The 16,711-nt window shown below is 53.1% G+C and overlaps 1 protein-coding gene across 4 annotated transcripts in view; it reads right to left on the bottom strand.

Annotated features, from left to right (window-relative positions):
• The window catches only part of RBM19 (RNA binding motif protein 19), a 121,465-nt gene extending 105,644 nt beyond the window's left edge, over window positions 1-15,821 (bottom strand). The window contains exons 1-14 of one of the 4 annotated variants that reach the window (XR_011250032.1): window positions 15,655-15,809; window positions 13,204-13,386; window positions 12,703-12,828; window positions 12,475-12,513; window positions 12,013-12,205; window positions 10,643-10,860; window positions 8,876-8,974; window positions 6,660-6,738; window positions 5,281-5,352; window positions 4,171-4,374; window positions 2,712-2,842; window positions 1,860-1,981; window positions 1,326-1,422; window positions 671-781 (exon numbers count right to left, since the gene is read on the bottom strand). Coding sequence is in view for 2 of the 4 variants with exons in the window: in XM_069558308.1 (XP_069414409.1) it covers window positions 671-781; window positions 1,326-1,422; window positions 1,860-1,981; window positions 2,712-2,842; window positions 4,171-4,374; window positions 5,281-5,352; window positions 6,660-6,738; window positions 8,876-8,974; window positions 10,643-10,860; window positions 12,013-12,205; window positions 12,475-12,513; window positions 12,670-12,828; window positions 13,204-13,386; window positions 15,655-15,690 (1,743 nt within the window). In the remaining 2 variants the exon portion in view is untranslated. Of the gene's footprint in view, window positions 1-670; window positions 782-1,325; window positions 1,423-1,859; window positions 1,982-2,711; window positions 2,843-4,170; window positions 4,375-5,280; window positions 5,353-6,659; window positions 6,739-8,875; window positions 8,975-10,642; window positions 10,861-12,012; window positions 12,206-12,474; window positions 12,514-12,669; window positions 12,829-13,203; window positions 13,387-15,654 lie in introns of all 4 variants that reach the window. The other 3 variants (XR_011250031.1, XM_069558310.1, XM_069558308.1) reach the window with 3 other exon arrangements.
• Between the last annotated feature and the right edge of the window lie 890 nt (window positions 15,822-16,711).

Below are 16,711 nucleotides of genomic sequence, written 5' to 3'. Positions count from 1 at the left end.
CTAGTGGGGCAGAAGCACGTGGAGGACCCTCCCTCCACGTGGCTCAAGAAAGGTCTCAGCCCCCACACACTCCACAGGTGCTCTTAGTAAGGTGCTAGCGGGACAGGGGAGAGACAGGATGAAGGATGCTTAGGGCTCCCCCCGAACCTGTGTAAGGGCCTCGCTGATAGCTCAGTTGGTAAAGAATCCGCCGTGTGATGCAGGAGACCCTGGTTTGATTCCCGGGTCAGGAAGATCAGCTGGAGAAGGGATAGGCTACCCACTTCAGTATTCTTGGGCTTCCCCTATGGCTCAGCTGGTAAAGAGTCCGCCTGCAATGCAGGAGACCTGGGTTCGATCCCTGGGATGGTAAGATTCCCTGGAGAAGGGAAAGGTTACTATCCACTCCAGGAATCTGGCCTAAAGAATTCCTTGGACTGTACAGTCCAAAGGGTCGCAAAGAGTCAGTCACAACTGAGCGACTTTCACACACACCCCCAACCTGTGTGCAGAAACTCTTGCCTATCAGCCCCCAAGAGACATCATCCAGCTCCGACAGGCCAGGAGTCTGAGCCAATGACCTTTCTTACTTTAATTGACAGTTGCAAAGTCAACGTCTTTGACAGACCCAACCCTGCAACTCTTTCCCACATCCCTTGATGTTGAGACCCCCACCCCCGAGGGCACCCACCTGGCTGAAGGAGTCCAGACAGACCCCGCTGTCGAGGAGGAAACGCCGCACTTCCTGGACGAGCTGGGTCTCCCCCAGGGCCACGCGCACAGCCACGCTGCCTTTGGTCTCCTGCGAGAGGGGAAGGGGAGGTGCCCTGCTGGCTGTCGGGCAGGTGACAGATCAGCTGTCACACTTCCGAACAGTCCGAGGAGGAGGCATGGACAGAGCAAGACCCTATGGATGCTCCCCGAGGATGCCCGCTCTGACTTGATGGTTCTGGGCTCCACATCTGTCGGGGTGAATCAAGGACCCCACGTTCACCCCTCCACTCGTACGTAAGGGTCTCATGTCAAGCTCATTCCCGCCTCGGGGCTTCTATACAGACTCAGCTCCACCCTCTGTTCAATTTATGCTAGAACGTCTCACCCCTGAGGGGCCTGCTCATTCTCAGTCTCCCTACTTGGCTGAAACTTTCTTCAACTTATCACGCCAATGCACAGTGCCTTGGTTAATGATCGCATCTCCTCCTCTGCTGGAAGGTTCAAGAAGAGCTAGACTGTTTCCCATCATGGCCCTGCTGCCTTCCTGCCCAGAACCACTCCCCAAGAGCAGGTCCAGAGCACCCCCTCCCCTGCCCAGAGCAGGGGACATAACAGAGGGGGCACCCACTCACGTGGTCGAACACTTGACTCTTGGTGGCGCTGTACTTCTGGGCGATAGCATCGGCCACGGCGTTGGGGCCCATGAACAGCGTGTTCCAGTTGTGAGAGCTGAGGCAGGACAGAGAGGTCAGAGGGACAGTGAATGGGGGAAGCTCTTTTCAGATGCAAAGCCTGTAAAAAAGGAGCTCCTGGGCCTGCCTCCCTAAGTCCCCAAAGCCTCCTCCTGCTCTGTCTTACCTGGTGTGGGCCAAACCCCCAAGACCCGCAGACAACAGAGCCATGATGATATTAACACCCCCTCAGGTCCGTCAAGCACTCACTCCGCACCAGGGACCAAGTGCTCTGCTTACACTAACTCACTTGGTCCTTACAACACCATGAAAGTGAGGCACCACTGATTCTGATTCTGATCTTACAGATGGGGAAACTGAGGCACAACAAGGTTACGGATGAGGAGCTAAGGTCACCATGAGGAGCCAGGAGCCCAGGGGGCAAGGAGAGGAGGGACGAGGACAGGGAAGTCCGGGTCGGAGGAGGGTAGAGACCTGGAGCTGTTGGCTTTCTCCTTGGACTCCTTCTTCTTTTTGTAGGACGATGATCCCGGGGCATCGGCATCCTCACTGGCCTCCTTCTTGACAGTGGATGGTAACACGTGGAGCATCCTGCCCTGCAGAGGGGACGAGAAGGAGGTGAGGACAGGCAGGGGGCTAGTGCTTCTACACCCTGCCCGGGGGACGCAGGCCTCTCCACGCGGGGGCTGGACCGGCGCTGAGACTTCTGTCTTAAGATGGGAGCCTCAGGCAGAACACCCATGAGGTTAGCACAGGGGTCTGACACCACCTCAAAGAGCATGCTGAGCCGCTTGTAAGTAACACCTGTGGGCTCTCCACCCCACCCTGTCCCTGCGAGCACGTGCGCTCCATGTGGGCAAGGATCAGGCCCGGCCGGCACCCACAGGGGATCAACAGATCGTGAACGAGTGGATGAATGACAGGAAAGGGAGGCGCGCGGGCCAAGCACGTTCCTTGGAAAGAGAAGCTTCTTACATTCTATACTATGGCCATTGCAATGCCTGGTTCAAAACTCTTTCCTTCCTTACTCCTCCTCAAAGCGGTATTTCTCAAGCCGGAGAGCACGTTCATTTAATCCACAAACACTTTTCAAAGGCCTACTATGTGCCAGGCCCTCCTCTAGGCACTAAATCAGGGACCAGAACTGAGCAGACCCTGCCCTGGGTGGGGACCCTCCCAGCAGCTCGGATCAGGAGGCGGCTTCACGGGCATCGGGTGTGCGTCTCTAGAAGCTGGGTCGCATGTCTGTGCCTGCACATGTGCACACACTCACGGCCTCCTGCCACCACCTGGGCCCACCAGTCGCCCGCCAGCCCAGGGGCTCACCTGGAACACCTGCCCGTCCACCTCCGCGTAGGCCTTCACGGCGTGCTCCGGGAACATGAAGGTGACGAAGGCAAAGCCCTTGGGCTTCTTGGTCAGGCTGTCGATGGGGTAATGCAGCTCCGACAGGGGACCTGAGGGCAGGAAGGGTGTCAGTGTCCCGTGGGCCGGGGCCAGGTGTGAGCTCCATGCAGGAAAATTCTGGGCACTAGTCAGGGGAGAGGTTTTAACCAGTGAGAGTGTGGAGCTGAGGCGGCTGCTGGGCCCAAGAAAGACAGTGGCAAGGGGCTGCCACAAGACCCCCACCTGTCAGGTCAGGGTGTCCTTCGTGCGTCTATCCCGAGAGCAGGGTGCCTGGGTGGGCTGGGCCCTGCCTCCACCACCCACTCCCTGTGTGGCCACAGGCCAGCCACCAGCCTTCACGGGCCTCAGTCTTCTCATCTGTAAAATGGTGTCATGAGTCCTCAGCTCAGAGGACATCAGGGAGGGTTAAATGCACTAATACGTGTCATATACTAAACAGGGTCGGCTGATCACACAGGGTCTCAAAAGTGTCTGCTTGGACATTACAATGCTCATATTAACGTACACCCTCTCCACTGTGAACACCAGGGTGTGGCCACGTCCTCCTTCCCAGATGGACAGACGAGTCTACTGACCACCCTCTCTTCTGCACCGGCGCTGCCTTGTAAACCAGAGCCCTGGCCTGTGTGGGAGGATCTGGCAAGCAGGACACAGGCTGGGACGTGACACCCAATTTGCCAGATGGTTGAATCTGACTCAGGGTTCCCTTCTCCTTGGGACAGGGCTTCAACCAAGCTCAGATCCTTCTCAATGCACAGCTGATCTCCAAACAGAAGTGGAGATCCCCCTCCAGGGCATCTTAAAAGCATCTCAACCTGGCCCCTACCCACCGTTTTGTGCCCCTGCTTCTTTCCTTCTCTTCAACAACCATGACCTTACAAACAAGCACAGCCCTGTGTGCCAAGCTGAACTACCGGCCTTCAAGTCCCTGTCCGGCAAAGTAACGCTGGCAGCACAACAGGGAAAAAAGCCCTCGCTGGCAAACCTATCTGGATGCTCGGTCTGAGAGCAGGACTATTTAGACAGCAGAATTCAGACTGGAGAGAGTGGGCTTCCGAGACCAAAGTGAGAGTTTGCACACCAGGGATATCTCAGAAAACCATACTCAACTCCGTTAATTCTGAGTTTTAATGAGTGAGAGCTAAGGGAGTCTGGGTTCAGACCACGAAAGGTGGCTGTGATGCTATCTAGGACTTCAAGCTCCACTACCTACAATCTGTCTGACTGATAGCAGCTCAGAGATGGTGAAGCCCATTTTATGGATGAGAAAACTGAGACCAGCGAGGGAAGTCGTCAGGCCAAAGTTAAGCCTAGGCAGACAGGGACTCAGGCCACTTGCCCTGGGCATGTGTGGCAAGCCAGAGGCTACCCCCCCTACCGTATCTGGAGAAGAGCTTCTCCAGGTCCTCCTCGGAGCTGGTGTAGGGCAGGTTTCGCACAAAGAGCCTCCCGGAGTCGGCCAGGTCCTCCTCCTCTTCGTGCTCCCCGAGCGTCCGGCCTTGCCAGGGTTTGGCACCATTCTTCAGGGGTGCCTTGGCCGCGGGGACGTTCCTTTCCCTGAACACCTCGATGTAGCGTCCACCTGGGCGAGGAAAGGCTGTCAGGGTCTGGCTGGGGGGAGGCCCGGAACCTCCCAGCTTCCAGACTCATCACTGCTGTTGCCTTTCAGAGGCCACGGCGAAGGCGGCTAGGGATGGCACCGCATGCCAGGCTCTGCTCACCAGGGCGGCACCCCAGTTGAAGCCAGGCCTGAATGTCACTCGGCCTGCGAGCTCGGCTTCAGCCCTGGAGGAGCTGGCCTGGGTCCCGGGGCTGCATCTTCCCGACTCCAGGGCCCGGTCCCTGGCGCTGCCCAGAGAATCATCTCGGGTGACAGCCCCACCGTGCCGCTCAGCTGTGTCCCTGCATCCCTCTGAGTGCCTGATTACACTGCAACCACCACCTTCCCTCTACACGCACATAGTAGGTACTCAATAAATCCTACCACCTGGCCTGCGAACAAGACTCCCTTCTCTAAGAGAACTCATGTCCTCACAAGGGGTTGATGGCTGGATCTGAGTCCACACCAGGGAGGGGTCAGAGATCACGTCCTTGTATAGAGTCGAGACCTCCCACGTCTGGACCTCGCACTTGCTGTTCCCTGCACCGGAATGGCCCCGCCCTACAAAGCCAGAGCTGGCTCCCTCAATTCCTCCAGCTTTTGCTCCAATGTCACCAGCTCAACGTGGTCCAAGCAGACACGATCCTGTTTAAATCCTCCAATCCCAACCCTTGCCTGCATCTGTCCACAGCACAGCCCCTCTGGTTACTGCCTCTCTCTCCCCTCTCGATGTCCTCTACAGGAAACTCAGCCTGATCTCTGCCCCAGGAGGCAGGGGCTTTATCCTCAGTGCCCTGGGCAGTGCCTGGCAGCGCACAGCAGACCCCCAACATGACCTTACGGAGTAACTGACTGAAAGAACACCTGCCACCATGCGGGCATCCTTACCCATGTACTCCCTGTTGCATTTCAGGGCCTTCCTCACTTCCTCTTCACTGCTGAAATCCACAAAGACATACCCTGCAAAAGGACCACGACAAAGGTAAGGTCCAGAGGCTGCAGACACTCGTGGGAGCCATGGAGGAAGACTCACGCTGTGCTAGGTGTTTGGGGGAAGCAGCAGGAAGTGGTGGCGGGAAACCTACGGTTTTTGCCAAATCTCAGATTCTTCCTTCCACTCCCCTCGCCCCAAGGCAAATTTCCCTCTGCAGGAAGCGTTCTGACCCTGCGGCTGGCTTTCTGGAATGAGAATGCTGGACCACAGGCGTCACAAACATAGGCGATCTCGGCCTCCCTCCCAGCCTCACCCCGCGCTGACCAGTGCCTGCTCCTTGGCTTTCTCTGGACAAGTGTCTGTGGTGGCAGGGCTGTGCCCAACTTGGCACCAGAGGGACCACCTGCACAGTGACTGCCTGTGGCTCTGACTGGCACAGACAAGGAGGTGCCTTTCCAAGGAGTCTTTCCGAGAACGAAAGGCCTCGACCTCATGGGGCCTCAACCCCGACAGCCACAGAGAGGCCTCCCCTCCCCACTTTTCCAGAGGCGTGCTAAGACAGAGGTCGCCAACCTTTTGGGCACCAGGGACTGGTTTCGTGGAAGACAATTTTCCCACAGACTGGGAGTGGGGATGGTTTCAGGATGATTCAAGCGCATTGCGTTTATTGTGCACTTTATTTCTAATATTATTATACTGTGATAACGTGGTAATTTGAGCGATGGGAGTGGCAGTGAATACAGATGAAGCTTCCCTTGCTGGCCAGCTGCTCACCTCCTGCTGTGCAGTTCCTAACAGGCCGTGGACGTGTACCGATCCGTGGTCTCGGGTCGGAGAACCTGAGTTAAGTGATGTCCCCACGGACACATGGCTAGCAGGTGGCAGGGCCATAATTTGCACCAAAGGCCAGGGTTCTGGTCTGTATCACAAGACCCTCCCCTTGGGGACTGCAAAAGCCCCCATCCCAGCCCACCTGCCTCCTCAGGCCCTGCCCTGGACCCTCCCCTCACCAGCCAGGGGGTCATCCTGAATCTGATTGTGGCCTCTTCCTGCTTTCAGTCCCCGGGGGTCCCCAGCCCCTGGGCTGAAGGCCACAGTCATTACTGAGCCCCCAGGCCTGGGGGCCGGGCCCTGCTTCCACAGCTGCACACCTCATACCCGTGGCAGGGGACAGGAGGCAGACTCTGTCCTGGCACTGTCACATTCACTGAGACGGGGACCACAAAGAAGAAAAACAGTACCATCCTCAAAGCATCTCCAGAGCTCAACTGTCCCAACCTTCCGGTCCAGGCACCTGCCTCTCCAGCCCCCCCGGAAACAGCCCCCGCCTCACCTGTTTTATTCCCATGAGCATTTCTCACTATTCGAATGGCCACGGGTTTCAGAGGTGCCAGGAATTCCATGACATTTTTCTGTGAGGAGAAGAAAGAGTTTTCGTTCCCCATTTCAATACAGATTTGGTCTGTATTTCTTTAATTACCAGTGAACTCAAGCATCTTTCTGGGCCATTTGAACTCTTTCTCTTAGAAGATACCCTTGCTTCTTTCTACTTTTCTGTCAGGTCATCCATAGCTCCCGACTTTTACTTAACTGTTTGTAAGTTAAAGAAACAAGTTCTGTCTGTTGTTTGTGTTATAAATGCCTGCTGTTTGCCTTTTGACTTTATGATACAAAGTTGCCTTAGAGAAGTTGTAAATGTTATCTAGCCAATTAATCCATCTTTTTCTTATGACTACTGAGTTCCCCAAGTTACTCAGAAAGATGAGATGTCATTTTGACCTGTTGCACTGATAAAGAGGGATGCCCAGGGTTCACAGGCACTCTCAGACTCTGTTGAAGAGAGCATAAACTGGCCAAGCTTCCAGAGAGTGACTGACTTTCTGTATCCAAGCCTTAATAATGTACGTGCAGTGCTTGTATAAAATATTTATACACGCCAGGGCTGGCAAATAGCCCACAGGTCAAATACTGCCCACAGCCTACAACCTAAGAATGGCTTTTACATTTTCAAAGGATTTTAAGGGAAAAAAAAAAAAAAGCACAACAGAGATCATATGCTGACAAAAACCTAAAATGTGCACCAACTAATCTTAATAGAAAAAAGCCTGCTGACCTCTGATCTCAAGAAATGTGCTGACTGCATCATTATTCAAAACAGCAGAAGACTGGAAACAACACCCATGTCTCAGTTTAGGGGGTTGGCTATAAGAGACATCTGAGATGTGGGGTTCGATCCCTGGGTCCAGAAGATCCCCTGGGGGAGGGCATGGCAACACAACCCAGTATTCTTGTCTGGAGCATCCCCATGGACAGAGGAGCCTGGCGGGCTACAGTCCATGGGGCTTCAAAGAGTCGGACACGACTGAGTGACTTAGCAGCAGCAGCAGTGAATCTAACACAGTGTATCCAGAGCAGAGAGCAGCACGCAGGGGACTTCGCTGGTGGTCCAGTGGTTAAGAATTGGCCTTGCAATGCAGGGGGTTGGGTTCAATCCCTGGTCAGGGAACTAAGATCCCACTTGCCCCAGAGCAACTAAGCCCACATGCCCCAACTACTGAGCCTTCGGGCTGCAACCAAGGCGTGACACAGCCAAGACAAGCATGCAACGTGAAAAATGGTGCTGCAGCAGAATATTAATTTTCAGAAATATTTATGACATAATATGATGGGGGGGGGGGTAAGTTTCAAAATAGTTCTTGCTGTAGGACTGCATTTTAAAAAGAAAAGACATAGGTCAGTGCCTGCATACAAAGAAAAAAAAGTCTCTAAGAAGATACACCCAGAATTTATCAGTGGTTGTCAGTGAATGGGATATAGATGTGGGGCTTGGAGGAGCCTGCTCCAATTTGCCTGGGAGGGTCCATCTTTCCGCCTATAGTAACCAGACCTGTAGATCATTAGTTCTGCATCCTAGTATCCTCTCTATTGACCACTCCCCTCTCTCAAAGCAGTTGGGTTGGCGATTTCTACAGTCATCCCAGCAATAGATCATTTTTGCTTTTTTGTTTAGCTACACTAACAACATTTCCTAGTACTTTCATAAGGAGGGAAACTTACAAAGTGTTCTCTCTTATGTAGATTCAGAGCCAGCAAACTACAGGGAGCAGGCCAAATGCGGCCCGCTGCCTGTTTTTGTAAATAAAGTTTTATTGGCACACAGCCACGCCTACTGGATTACCTGTCATCTAGGGGTGCCTCTGCTACAACAACAGGGCTGAATAGTGGTGACAGACCAGACTGATCACAAAGCCTTAGGTATTTACTAGCTGGTCCCTTTTTAAAAGCTTCTAGCAGAGGTAAGTTTGCCCACCTCTAGTACAGATGACCAGCGAGGGAGTGCAGTCTTTCTCTGTCTCGGTATAGCCGTCTCTGTTTTCTGAGCCGGACAATGCCCGAGATTCTATGTCCAGCCTTTTAGGCCCCCAGCTCCTTCCAGCTCAAGTCCTCAACCGACCCCGAAGCCCTAGTGCAACAGAGGCTCCAGGCACCCTTAGCTTTGTCTCCCCCCTCCCCAGGGTCTCCCTGCCTCACCCGATTCATGGCACGCACCTCTGTGACGTTGAATGGGGCTCCCCGCAATTTCACAGTGTGGGGGGTGGTGGGTTCCTTCTGGCTGGCTGGTTTCTCGGTCTGAGTGAGTTTCTCAGTCTGAGTGATGGCAGAGAGTAGAAATGATCGCACTGAGCTCCCAGGTGTGGCTGCAGGAGGAGCCGACTTGGGCGTCCCAGTGAGCGTGCTGAAACCCCTGCCGCTAGGCAAACAGGCAATGCCCGAAGCACTGTGCCTGCCAGGGATGCTAAGTCTGGCCAGGGCCTGGGGGAGGAGATGCCAAGCCTCCACGTGGCCCCAAGATGAGGGCCGGAACCACAGCCTGGCTCACGGGGGGGTCTGCTTGCAGGGGCCCCAGGCCACACAGAGGGGCAAGAGACTTGGAAGGAGCCCTCAGGTGACATTTGCCACCACGGATTCAGGGCTTACTCTATGCCAGACACCGTACAAAGCACTGTGCAGACACAGCCGTCCTCCTGAATCTGTAAAACAATCTTAACAGAGGTTACAGGTTCGGGATGTCTTCTGTAATTTTAGAATTGAAACAGCTCTGAAAAAAACCTAATTTGGGGGTTAATTCCTTTGGTAATAAAACTTGCCCTGACTTGGACTCACTTGCTGGTGAAATCTGCTCTGAGCTGTCCTGGCACAATTTAAGGTTCACAATTATCCCAAGTAGATGAGCGATCAGGTCTAACATCACTGCAGGAAGAGTCATGTGCTTTTGTGGGGTGCTGACCTGCATGAGTTACGGGATACCTCCCTGAAGCCTGCAACTTCTGAGTTCCAGTGCACACTCAGGCACGGGGGTTGACCGTCATCTAAGATGAGGCTCAGCGAGCCCTGGGAATCAGACACAGGGACCAGGGCTCGCTGAGCCTCATCTCAGATGAAGGTCAGAGGCCAGAGGAGAAGCACTTCACCTCGGGACCCATGGCTGCTCCAGGTCAGAGCTTGGAGTTGAACGCACAGTTCCCTGACTTAGCCACACTTGACTATCTCTTTTGAATATGTATTTTTAGGAAAAGAGGACAGGAGGTAGCAATTATGAGGGGCAGAGATGGAAAGGAAGGAGAAGAGAAAGGAGAAAGAGAGGGAAGGAGAAGAGGGAGTGAAGACACAAAGGATGTGGGACGCTGTCCTGAGCAAAGAGAAGCCTCATGTGGGAGACGAGGTGGCCATCCCTGAAGGCAGCGCCCACATTTTGATCTAGATTCCAGAGCCTGGCAGACCTGGATCTGGGTCCTGACTCCCACCACTACCCAGCCATGACTGTGGGCAAGTCACTTCCTTTCTCTGGGCCTCAGTTTCCTCACCTGTAAAATGGGAGAAGAAACCCCATTCCCCCACAACTACCATGAGATTCAGTGACAAAACAACATGCCTGGCATTGAACCTCACATGTAGCTCAATTAATTTCATCTAGTCTTGCTGATCGTGGGCTCACCCCTGCCTACCTTCCTACTGAATACTAAATATAGTACATTCAAGACCCTTTTTCAGCTTGTTTACATTCCCTCCCCCCCCCCCCCCACCAACTCTGGAGGGGCAGGCAGCCTCTCTCTTAGCAAAAGGAACCAAATTCAGAGAGGGAGTGTGGTTGCTTGGGGTCACACAGCAAGCAAGCAGCTGGGCTGAGAGCTAAAGGCAGGTCTCCAGGCTGCTGAACTATCCTTCTTTAGTATTAAACTCCCCACAAAGGGGCTGCAGGGAAGGTAGGCGAGGTCCAGGTCTCCCTCCCCAGGCTCCTCACAGATCCACACACACCTTGGCTGGGGCCGCCTCCCTGTCCTGCTGGGCGGGGGCAGCAAAGGAACCCTCTTCCTCTGACTCACTCCCCTCTTCACAGTTCACAGCTTCATCTTCACTCTCTTCTGAGGATGGTGATTCATCTGCCACCACCTTGGACTTCAGGTAATCCATGTCGGACAGCTCCTTCTGCACAGCTGCCTTGGGTTCCTTGGGTTTGAGGCCATCCTCCTCCTCTGGAAAGATGGAAAGGCTGGGAGTTGGTGATGGTTGTGGGCAAACCAGAGGGCTGGGGTGGCAGACAGCGTGGTGGTGCGACACATTAGGTGCCAAGCTCACAGTGACCAGGAGCCCCTGCCAAGCCCCCTGGTACCCAGCAAGCCCCTGGATAAATAACTGAAATGACGGCATTCTGACTGTTTCCATGCTCCACATGGAGAATTTCAGGGCTCTCTCACCAGCCTCTCTCACTGGCCAAGTGTGAGGCTGCACGACTCTTTGAGACCCTAGAGAGGATTTTTACTCCTTGAGCCAGACCCGCCGGTGGCTCCCAGGCCTAACAAGGAGCTCGGGTTTTAACCCAGTTGCTCTTCCAGGGGAAATCCAAACTCCTCATGGGGTCGGGTGAGCTCACTGGCTTCTCCGCCAGCCCCCTCTGCTGCAGCCGCCCTGAGCACGTGGACACCCCCTGGCTCCTGCTCTTCCCACTCCTCCGCCACGCCTTTCCCTCTGCCTGGAACCCCTTCTCACCATCCACCCCCCGAGTTCCCCCAACTCCCACTGAGTCCTTTGGATCCCAGCTTTGCACAGAGAGTTTACCAGTCATAAAACTCACATTAAATTCACTCCCTTGCCTTTCAACCAAAGTTGATTCCCACCTCTCGATCATCACACTCACCATGCTGAGCCCCTCATGGCTACACCGTGAGCCCCTTCTAAGGACAGAGGTTCATCCTCACTGCCTCTGTTCAAGCGCCATCCTTCTCCAGGGCCTCTCCCACCCCCCCACCTTCCTGCTTTCTCTCTGGGGCACTCATGTTCACATCATGTACTGAATACTGAAGAAAGGAATCACTCTGATTCCTTTACTGTTTCTTTCCCCACCAGGACGACAGCTCCACGGGAGCAGACTCTCTTGTCTTCTGCTCACTGCTACATCCACTGCCTGGTGTACAGTAGGTGCTCAATCAATTCTTGAGTAATCCACTGACTGAATGAGGGACCAGGATCGATCAAGTCCGATGTACCCATGGTTGGGATAATCAACCCTCTGTGGGGCAGCATCTGATCTGCTATCTTCCAAGGCCAGCCTGGAGGGGTCCCAGGTCACTCGTGCACAGGTGCGGGCAGGTGCAGGGTGCCCACTATAGCGGGGGGCACACCCTTACCTTCCGAGTTCTCCCCATCTTCCTCCTCCTCGCTCTCCTGCCCTGAGTCGGAGTCAAAGTTCAGGTAATCGTTGGCTGGCTTGCTCTTCCCTTTCGAGGGCTCAGCGTCCAGGGCGTCGTTCGCCCAGGTGGCCACCTGTGTCCGCTTCTGGTGAACCGACAGGAACTCCTGGAACTCGTTATCGTCTTTCAGCTGTGGGCGCCGGAGAAGCAGGAAGAAGAGAGAACAGGCAGAGAAGGTCAGGGAAGGCTCGCCCTTGCTAACTCTTTGGAGAGTAAGCACGTTCTCTGAGGCATGTTCCCCCAGTCTCTAGAGGACTCCTGGGGGCCAGCTGGGTTGGTCCTGGGGAGGGCGGCACTGGACAGAAAGACGAAGAAGCCACAGAGATATGGCAAGCGGAGACGGGTGGTGAGGGACGTCTCTGCTGCCCACGCTCTGCGTGGTCACCAAGACAGACCCACCTTCTCCAGTTCACCTGCGACCTTCTTCTTCTTGTCGTCCTGTAAACAGAAGGCACGGGCGTGAGGGTCACAGATGAAAGGAGATGGAACCCCACTGCCCTGGGAGGGCTGCTTTCAGGAACCATCCAAGAAGGATTCCCAGATCCCTCTACCTCCCACTTCCCTGCCTTCCCCGGGTGACCACTCTGCTGACACCTGGGATATGGCTGGGAGTGACTGTCCACGCACTTTCTTAGCTTCCGTGGAGATGGCGTCTTTGTCTTTTGGGGGTGGCTTGGACTGGCTTGATTTCTGAGCATGCTTGCTCCAAGCTCGGGGCTTTGTCGGGTCCCCAAAGGACTTGCAGAACTCCACCTGCGAGAGACAGAGAGGATGATGATGACACCTGCCACCACGCCCAGCACAGGAGGGTGCTGACCAGGGGCAGTGGATGAATAACGTAGACCAGTGCTTCTCATTTTGGGACCAGTGGCAACACCATCACCTGTGAGCTTGTGAGACACACAAATTCTTGGCTCCTCTCCCCCAACACAGGGAATCAGAGACTCTGGGGAAAACTGCTTCCACAAATGCTGCAGGGGATTAACAAGCACGAGGATCTGAGAACAGTGAGGAAGACCAAAGGCATCACGGTCTGGAAGGGGCCAGGCACTGGTCTCGCACGTGGAGAGAAAGAGCCAGGGCATCCCTGGCAACAGGCAGGTGGGGGTGAGGTCCACACCCGCTCACCGTGATCCGGGACGTGTCGATAAAACTCTTGTTGAAATGGTTCAGCGCCGTCTGGGCCTCTTCCTCGGACTTGAAGCCGATGAAGCCAAACTTGCGGAACTTGCCATCTTTGGTGAACTTGAGGCTGCAGTCCGTCAGCGTGCCGAAGGTGGTGAAGAGCTGCCGGAAACGCTCCTCCTTCATCTAGGACAGGACAGGAACGGTGAGGGAGGAGCCGGGAGGCCTCAGAGCCAAAATGGGCTGGGAACCCGAGACCCCAGGATTCCTCCCCTTAGGCGGGGCAGTGGCAGAGTGTGCTTTGTGGCTGGCACCTGGTTCGAAACCAGCTCCAATACTTGTCTGTGTGTGGCCTTAACCAAGTCCCTTCATCAATGAGGAAGTCAAGACTCAGAATCCTCCGGGCCTGTGGGCTGCTAGGAGGTTAATGAGACCTATTGTGCCAGAAGCCCAGCATCGTAGCTGCTACAATGTAAACATCTAACAAATGCCTGTCACAGTAGATGTGTGAAATAAGGAATATGGTAAACTACATAGTGTTTGCTGATTGTGGTAGACAGGAGTAACCATCTTCACAGCTTGTTTTCAGGACTCCTCATAAGCACAGTTCTGTGTCCCAATAGTAAGCTCTCAACTTTGTTTCCTGGCCTATTTATACCCCCGAAGACTACCTGCTGACTTCCACTACGAAAGATAAGAAACCTACATCATCCACTTCTCCCTTCCAGTCTCTGTTATTTGTTGTTTTTAATTCTTTCATCATTTACCCTAAATAGGTTACTTTAAAAATATCAATTATTGGGGGCTTCCCTGGTGGTCCAGGGGTTAAGAATCTGCCTTGAAATGCAGGGGACACGGGTTCAATCCCTGGTCTTGGAAGATCGCACATGCTGTGGAAGGACTAAGCCTGTGCACCGCAACTACTGAGCCCTTGTTCTAGAACTTGTGCTCTGCAACAAGAGATGCCACTGCAGTGAGAAGCACTTGCCCTGCAACTAGAGAAAACCCCCACTCAGCAATGGAGACCAAGCACAGTCAAATAAATAAATAAAAATCTTAAAAAACACACATCTATTACTGATTCATCCTTTAGCCTTAGACAGCATCTCTTGATGCCTCACTCTGATGGATAAGGATTTGAGCATGGCAACCCTTTCTTCCCCTCTCAACTACCATCTCATTTTGCTTCCAGTATAGCATATCTCTTCCTATTGCATGTCTTGTCTGATAAATGAAAGAATTAGTTACAAACAGTTGTAGTAGGAGCTGACAATTTGCAGGCTTACTGTGTGATGACATTAAGGATTCTGAAATAAGTAACTTGTCAAGAGATGCCAAGTCATAAAGATGGTTACTCTTGGAGATGGAAGACAGGACAGAACAAAAGTCTTTGCTTGGTTGGCCAGTGGCTAGGACTCTGCACTCCCAACGCAGGGGCTCCAAGTCAGAGAACTGAATCCCATATGCCACAACTAAGAGTTCAAATGCCACAACTAAAGATCCCACAGCCAAATAAATATAAAAAATTTTAAAGACCCTTAAAAATAAAGATTTTGCTTTTCATTTTATACTGAATTTTAATAATCATATAAGTGATTATCCCCAACCTGCCATGGAGAAAAAAAAGGTAAAGTAAAAAAGCACAAAAATGAAACAGAAATGGCTTTATGTTCTTACTCTTTCTAAGGAGCACAGATCTCTCATGCCATCCACATGGCACATTTTGTATTTGGGGAATGAGCTTACTGGCCAAACCAGAGGTGGAGGGCCCTCTCCACCCAAGGAAAGGTCACCGTTAAATAAGTACAGATAATCCTCTGGGGCAGAAGGCATCTAGCCATCCGACACTACACATTCAGCTGTTTTTTTCACTCATTTATTCAGGATGCTTTTATTGGATGCCTACGACAGTGCCAGGTTCTGAAGGCTCTAGGCAGAGACAAGTATGACTGGGTCACCCCTTTCCACTTACGGAATTAAGTGGTTTAAAGCCTTTCACGGTCACTCAGTTTTCTTAAAACTATTCATTCCTACTGCCCTCAAGGCGAAAACCGGGAACTGTAACAGGTACTCAGCCTATTACACCCCATTTTCCTCCCAGACAGTATCCCAAATGGAAGAAGAATATAGGTGTAGTGTCTAATTCAGTCAGAAGTCAACAAAAAAAGAGATCGAACGAGAGGGTTATGGGAACAAGGCATTCGACACGACGTGGGGACTAGCATCTCCCTAGGAAAGAGGTTTTGGGTACCAAGGGGCCAGACGTAAAACCTTTAAGAGGCACTACCCATCTCTTCCAACCGTCAAATGAATCTGCCGAGAATCCTGCGGAATCCTCCAGGAGCCCTGCCCGAGAGAGAAAGCCCCTCAACTCTCCCCAGGCACCTCCCTCCCAATCTCCAACTTCTGGCTAGGTCCCAATTTCAGATTCTCAAACCCAGTCTCTGTACTCACCCCATTCGGGAGGTTCTTCACGATCAGTCGCGACATGGCGAACTGTCCCACTGTTTTGATTTCAGCACGAATAGGTAGCGACTACCACCACCAACTTTCACGCTACCGCTCTGGGCGCCGCCATCTTTGGCAAGCCGGAACAAAGTCACGTGCTCTAGACGTAGCCCGCTTCTACGGAAGTAGGCGTGGCCAAAGACCTACCCAAGGAAGTCACACCCTCTAAGGGGCGGGCCTGAGTGCTTGCATCCTGCGCAGGCGCAGGCTGTTTGGCGGCCCCTGGATAGGACACCGTAATGGCTAGGCCGGCAGGGGGCGGTCGTTTGTAACATTGGCAGGGAATTGACTGGAGCAGCGTTTGAACTGTGCTTAAGCAGAAATCGTTTTAGCTATCTTTTCTGTTTTATTTTATTATTATTGAGCTTTTAACTGGCCCTGTGAGTGGGGGCAGGATTAGGGAATCTTTCCTGTCTTTGAGACATGGGCTGAGGCTCAGAAAGGCTGCCAGGTACCGTGAATCATTTACTGGGCATCACCTGTGAATGTTCAGTTCAGTTTAGTTCAGTTCAGTCGCTCAGTCGTGTCCGACTCTTTGCGACCCCATGAGGCCTCCCTGTCCATCACCAGCTCCCGGAGTTCACTCAGACTCACGTCCGTCGAGTCGGTGATGCCATCCAGCCATCTCATCCTCTGTCGTCCCCTTCTCCTCCTGCCCCCAATCCCTCCCAGCATCAGTCTTTTTCAATGAGTCAACTCTTCGCATGAGGTGGCCAAAGTATTGGAGTTTCAGCTTTAGCATCATTCCTTTCAAAGAATACCCAGGACCGATCTCCTTTAGAATGGACTGGTTGGATCTTCTTGCAGTCCAAGGGACTCTCGAGTCTTCTCCAACATCACAGTTCAAAAGCATCAATTCTTTGGCGCTCACCTGTGAATGTTAGGTGCCAATTAGCAATGAACATCCCATTTTGCAGACAAGTAAAGCAGCTTGTTCAAAGTCATAGAGCTGTTAAATATTAAGTTATATTACAGTGCAAAGAAATAGAGGAAAACAACAGAA

The sequence above is a fragment of the Ovis canadensis genome, chromosome 17 (assembly GCF_042477335.2).
Source record: "Ovis canadensis isolate MfBH-ARS-UI-01 breed Bighorn chromosome 17, ARS-UI_OviCan_v2, whole genome shotgun sequence".
NCBI classification, from domain to species: Eukaryota; Metazoa; Chordata; class Mammalia; order Artiodactyla; family Bovidae; genus Ovis; species Ovis canadensis.
Note: the sequence above shows the minus strand (reverse complement) of the source record. Positions and strands in the feature narration are given on the sequence as shown.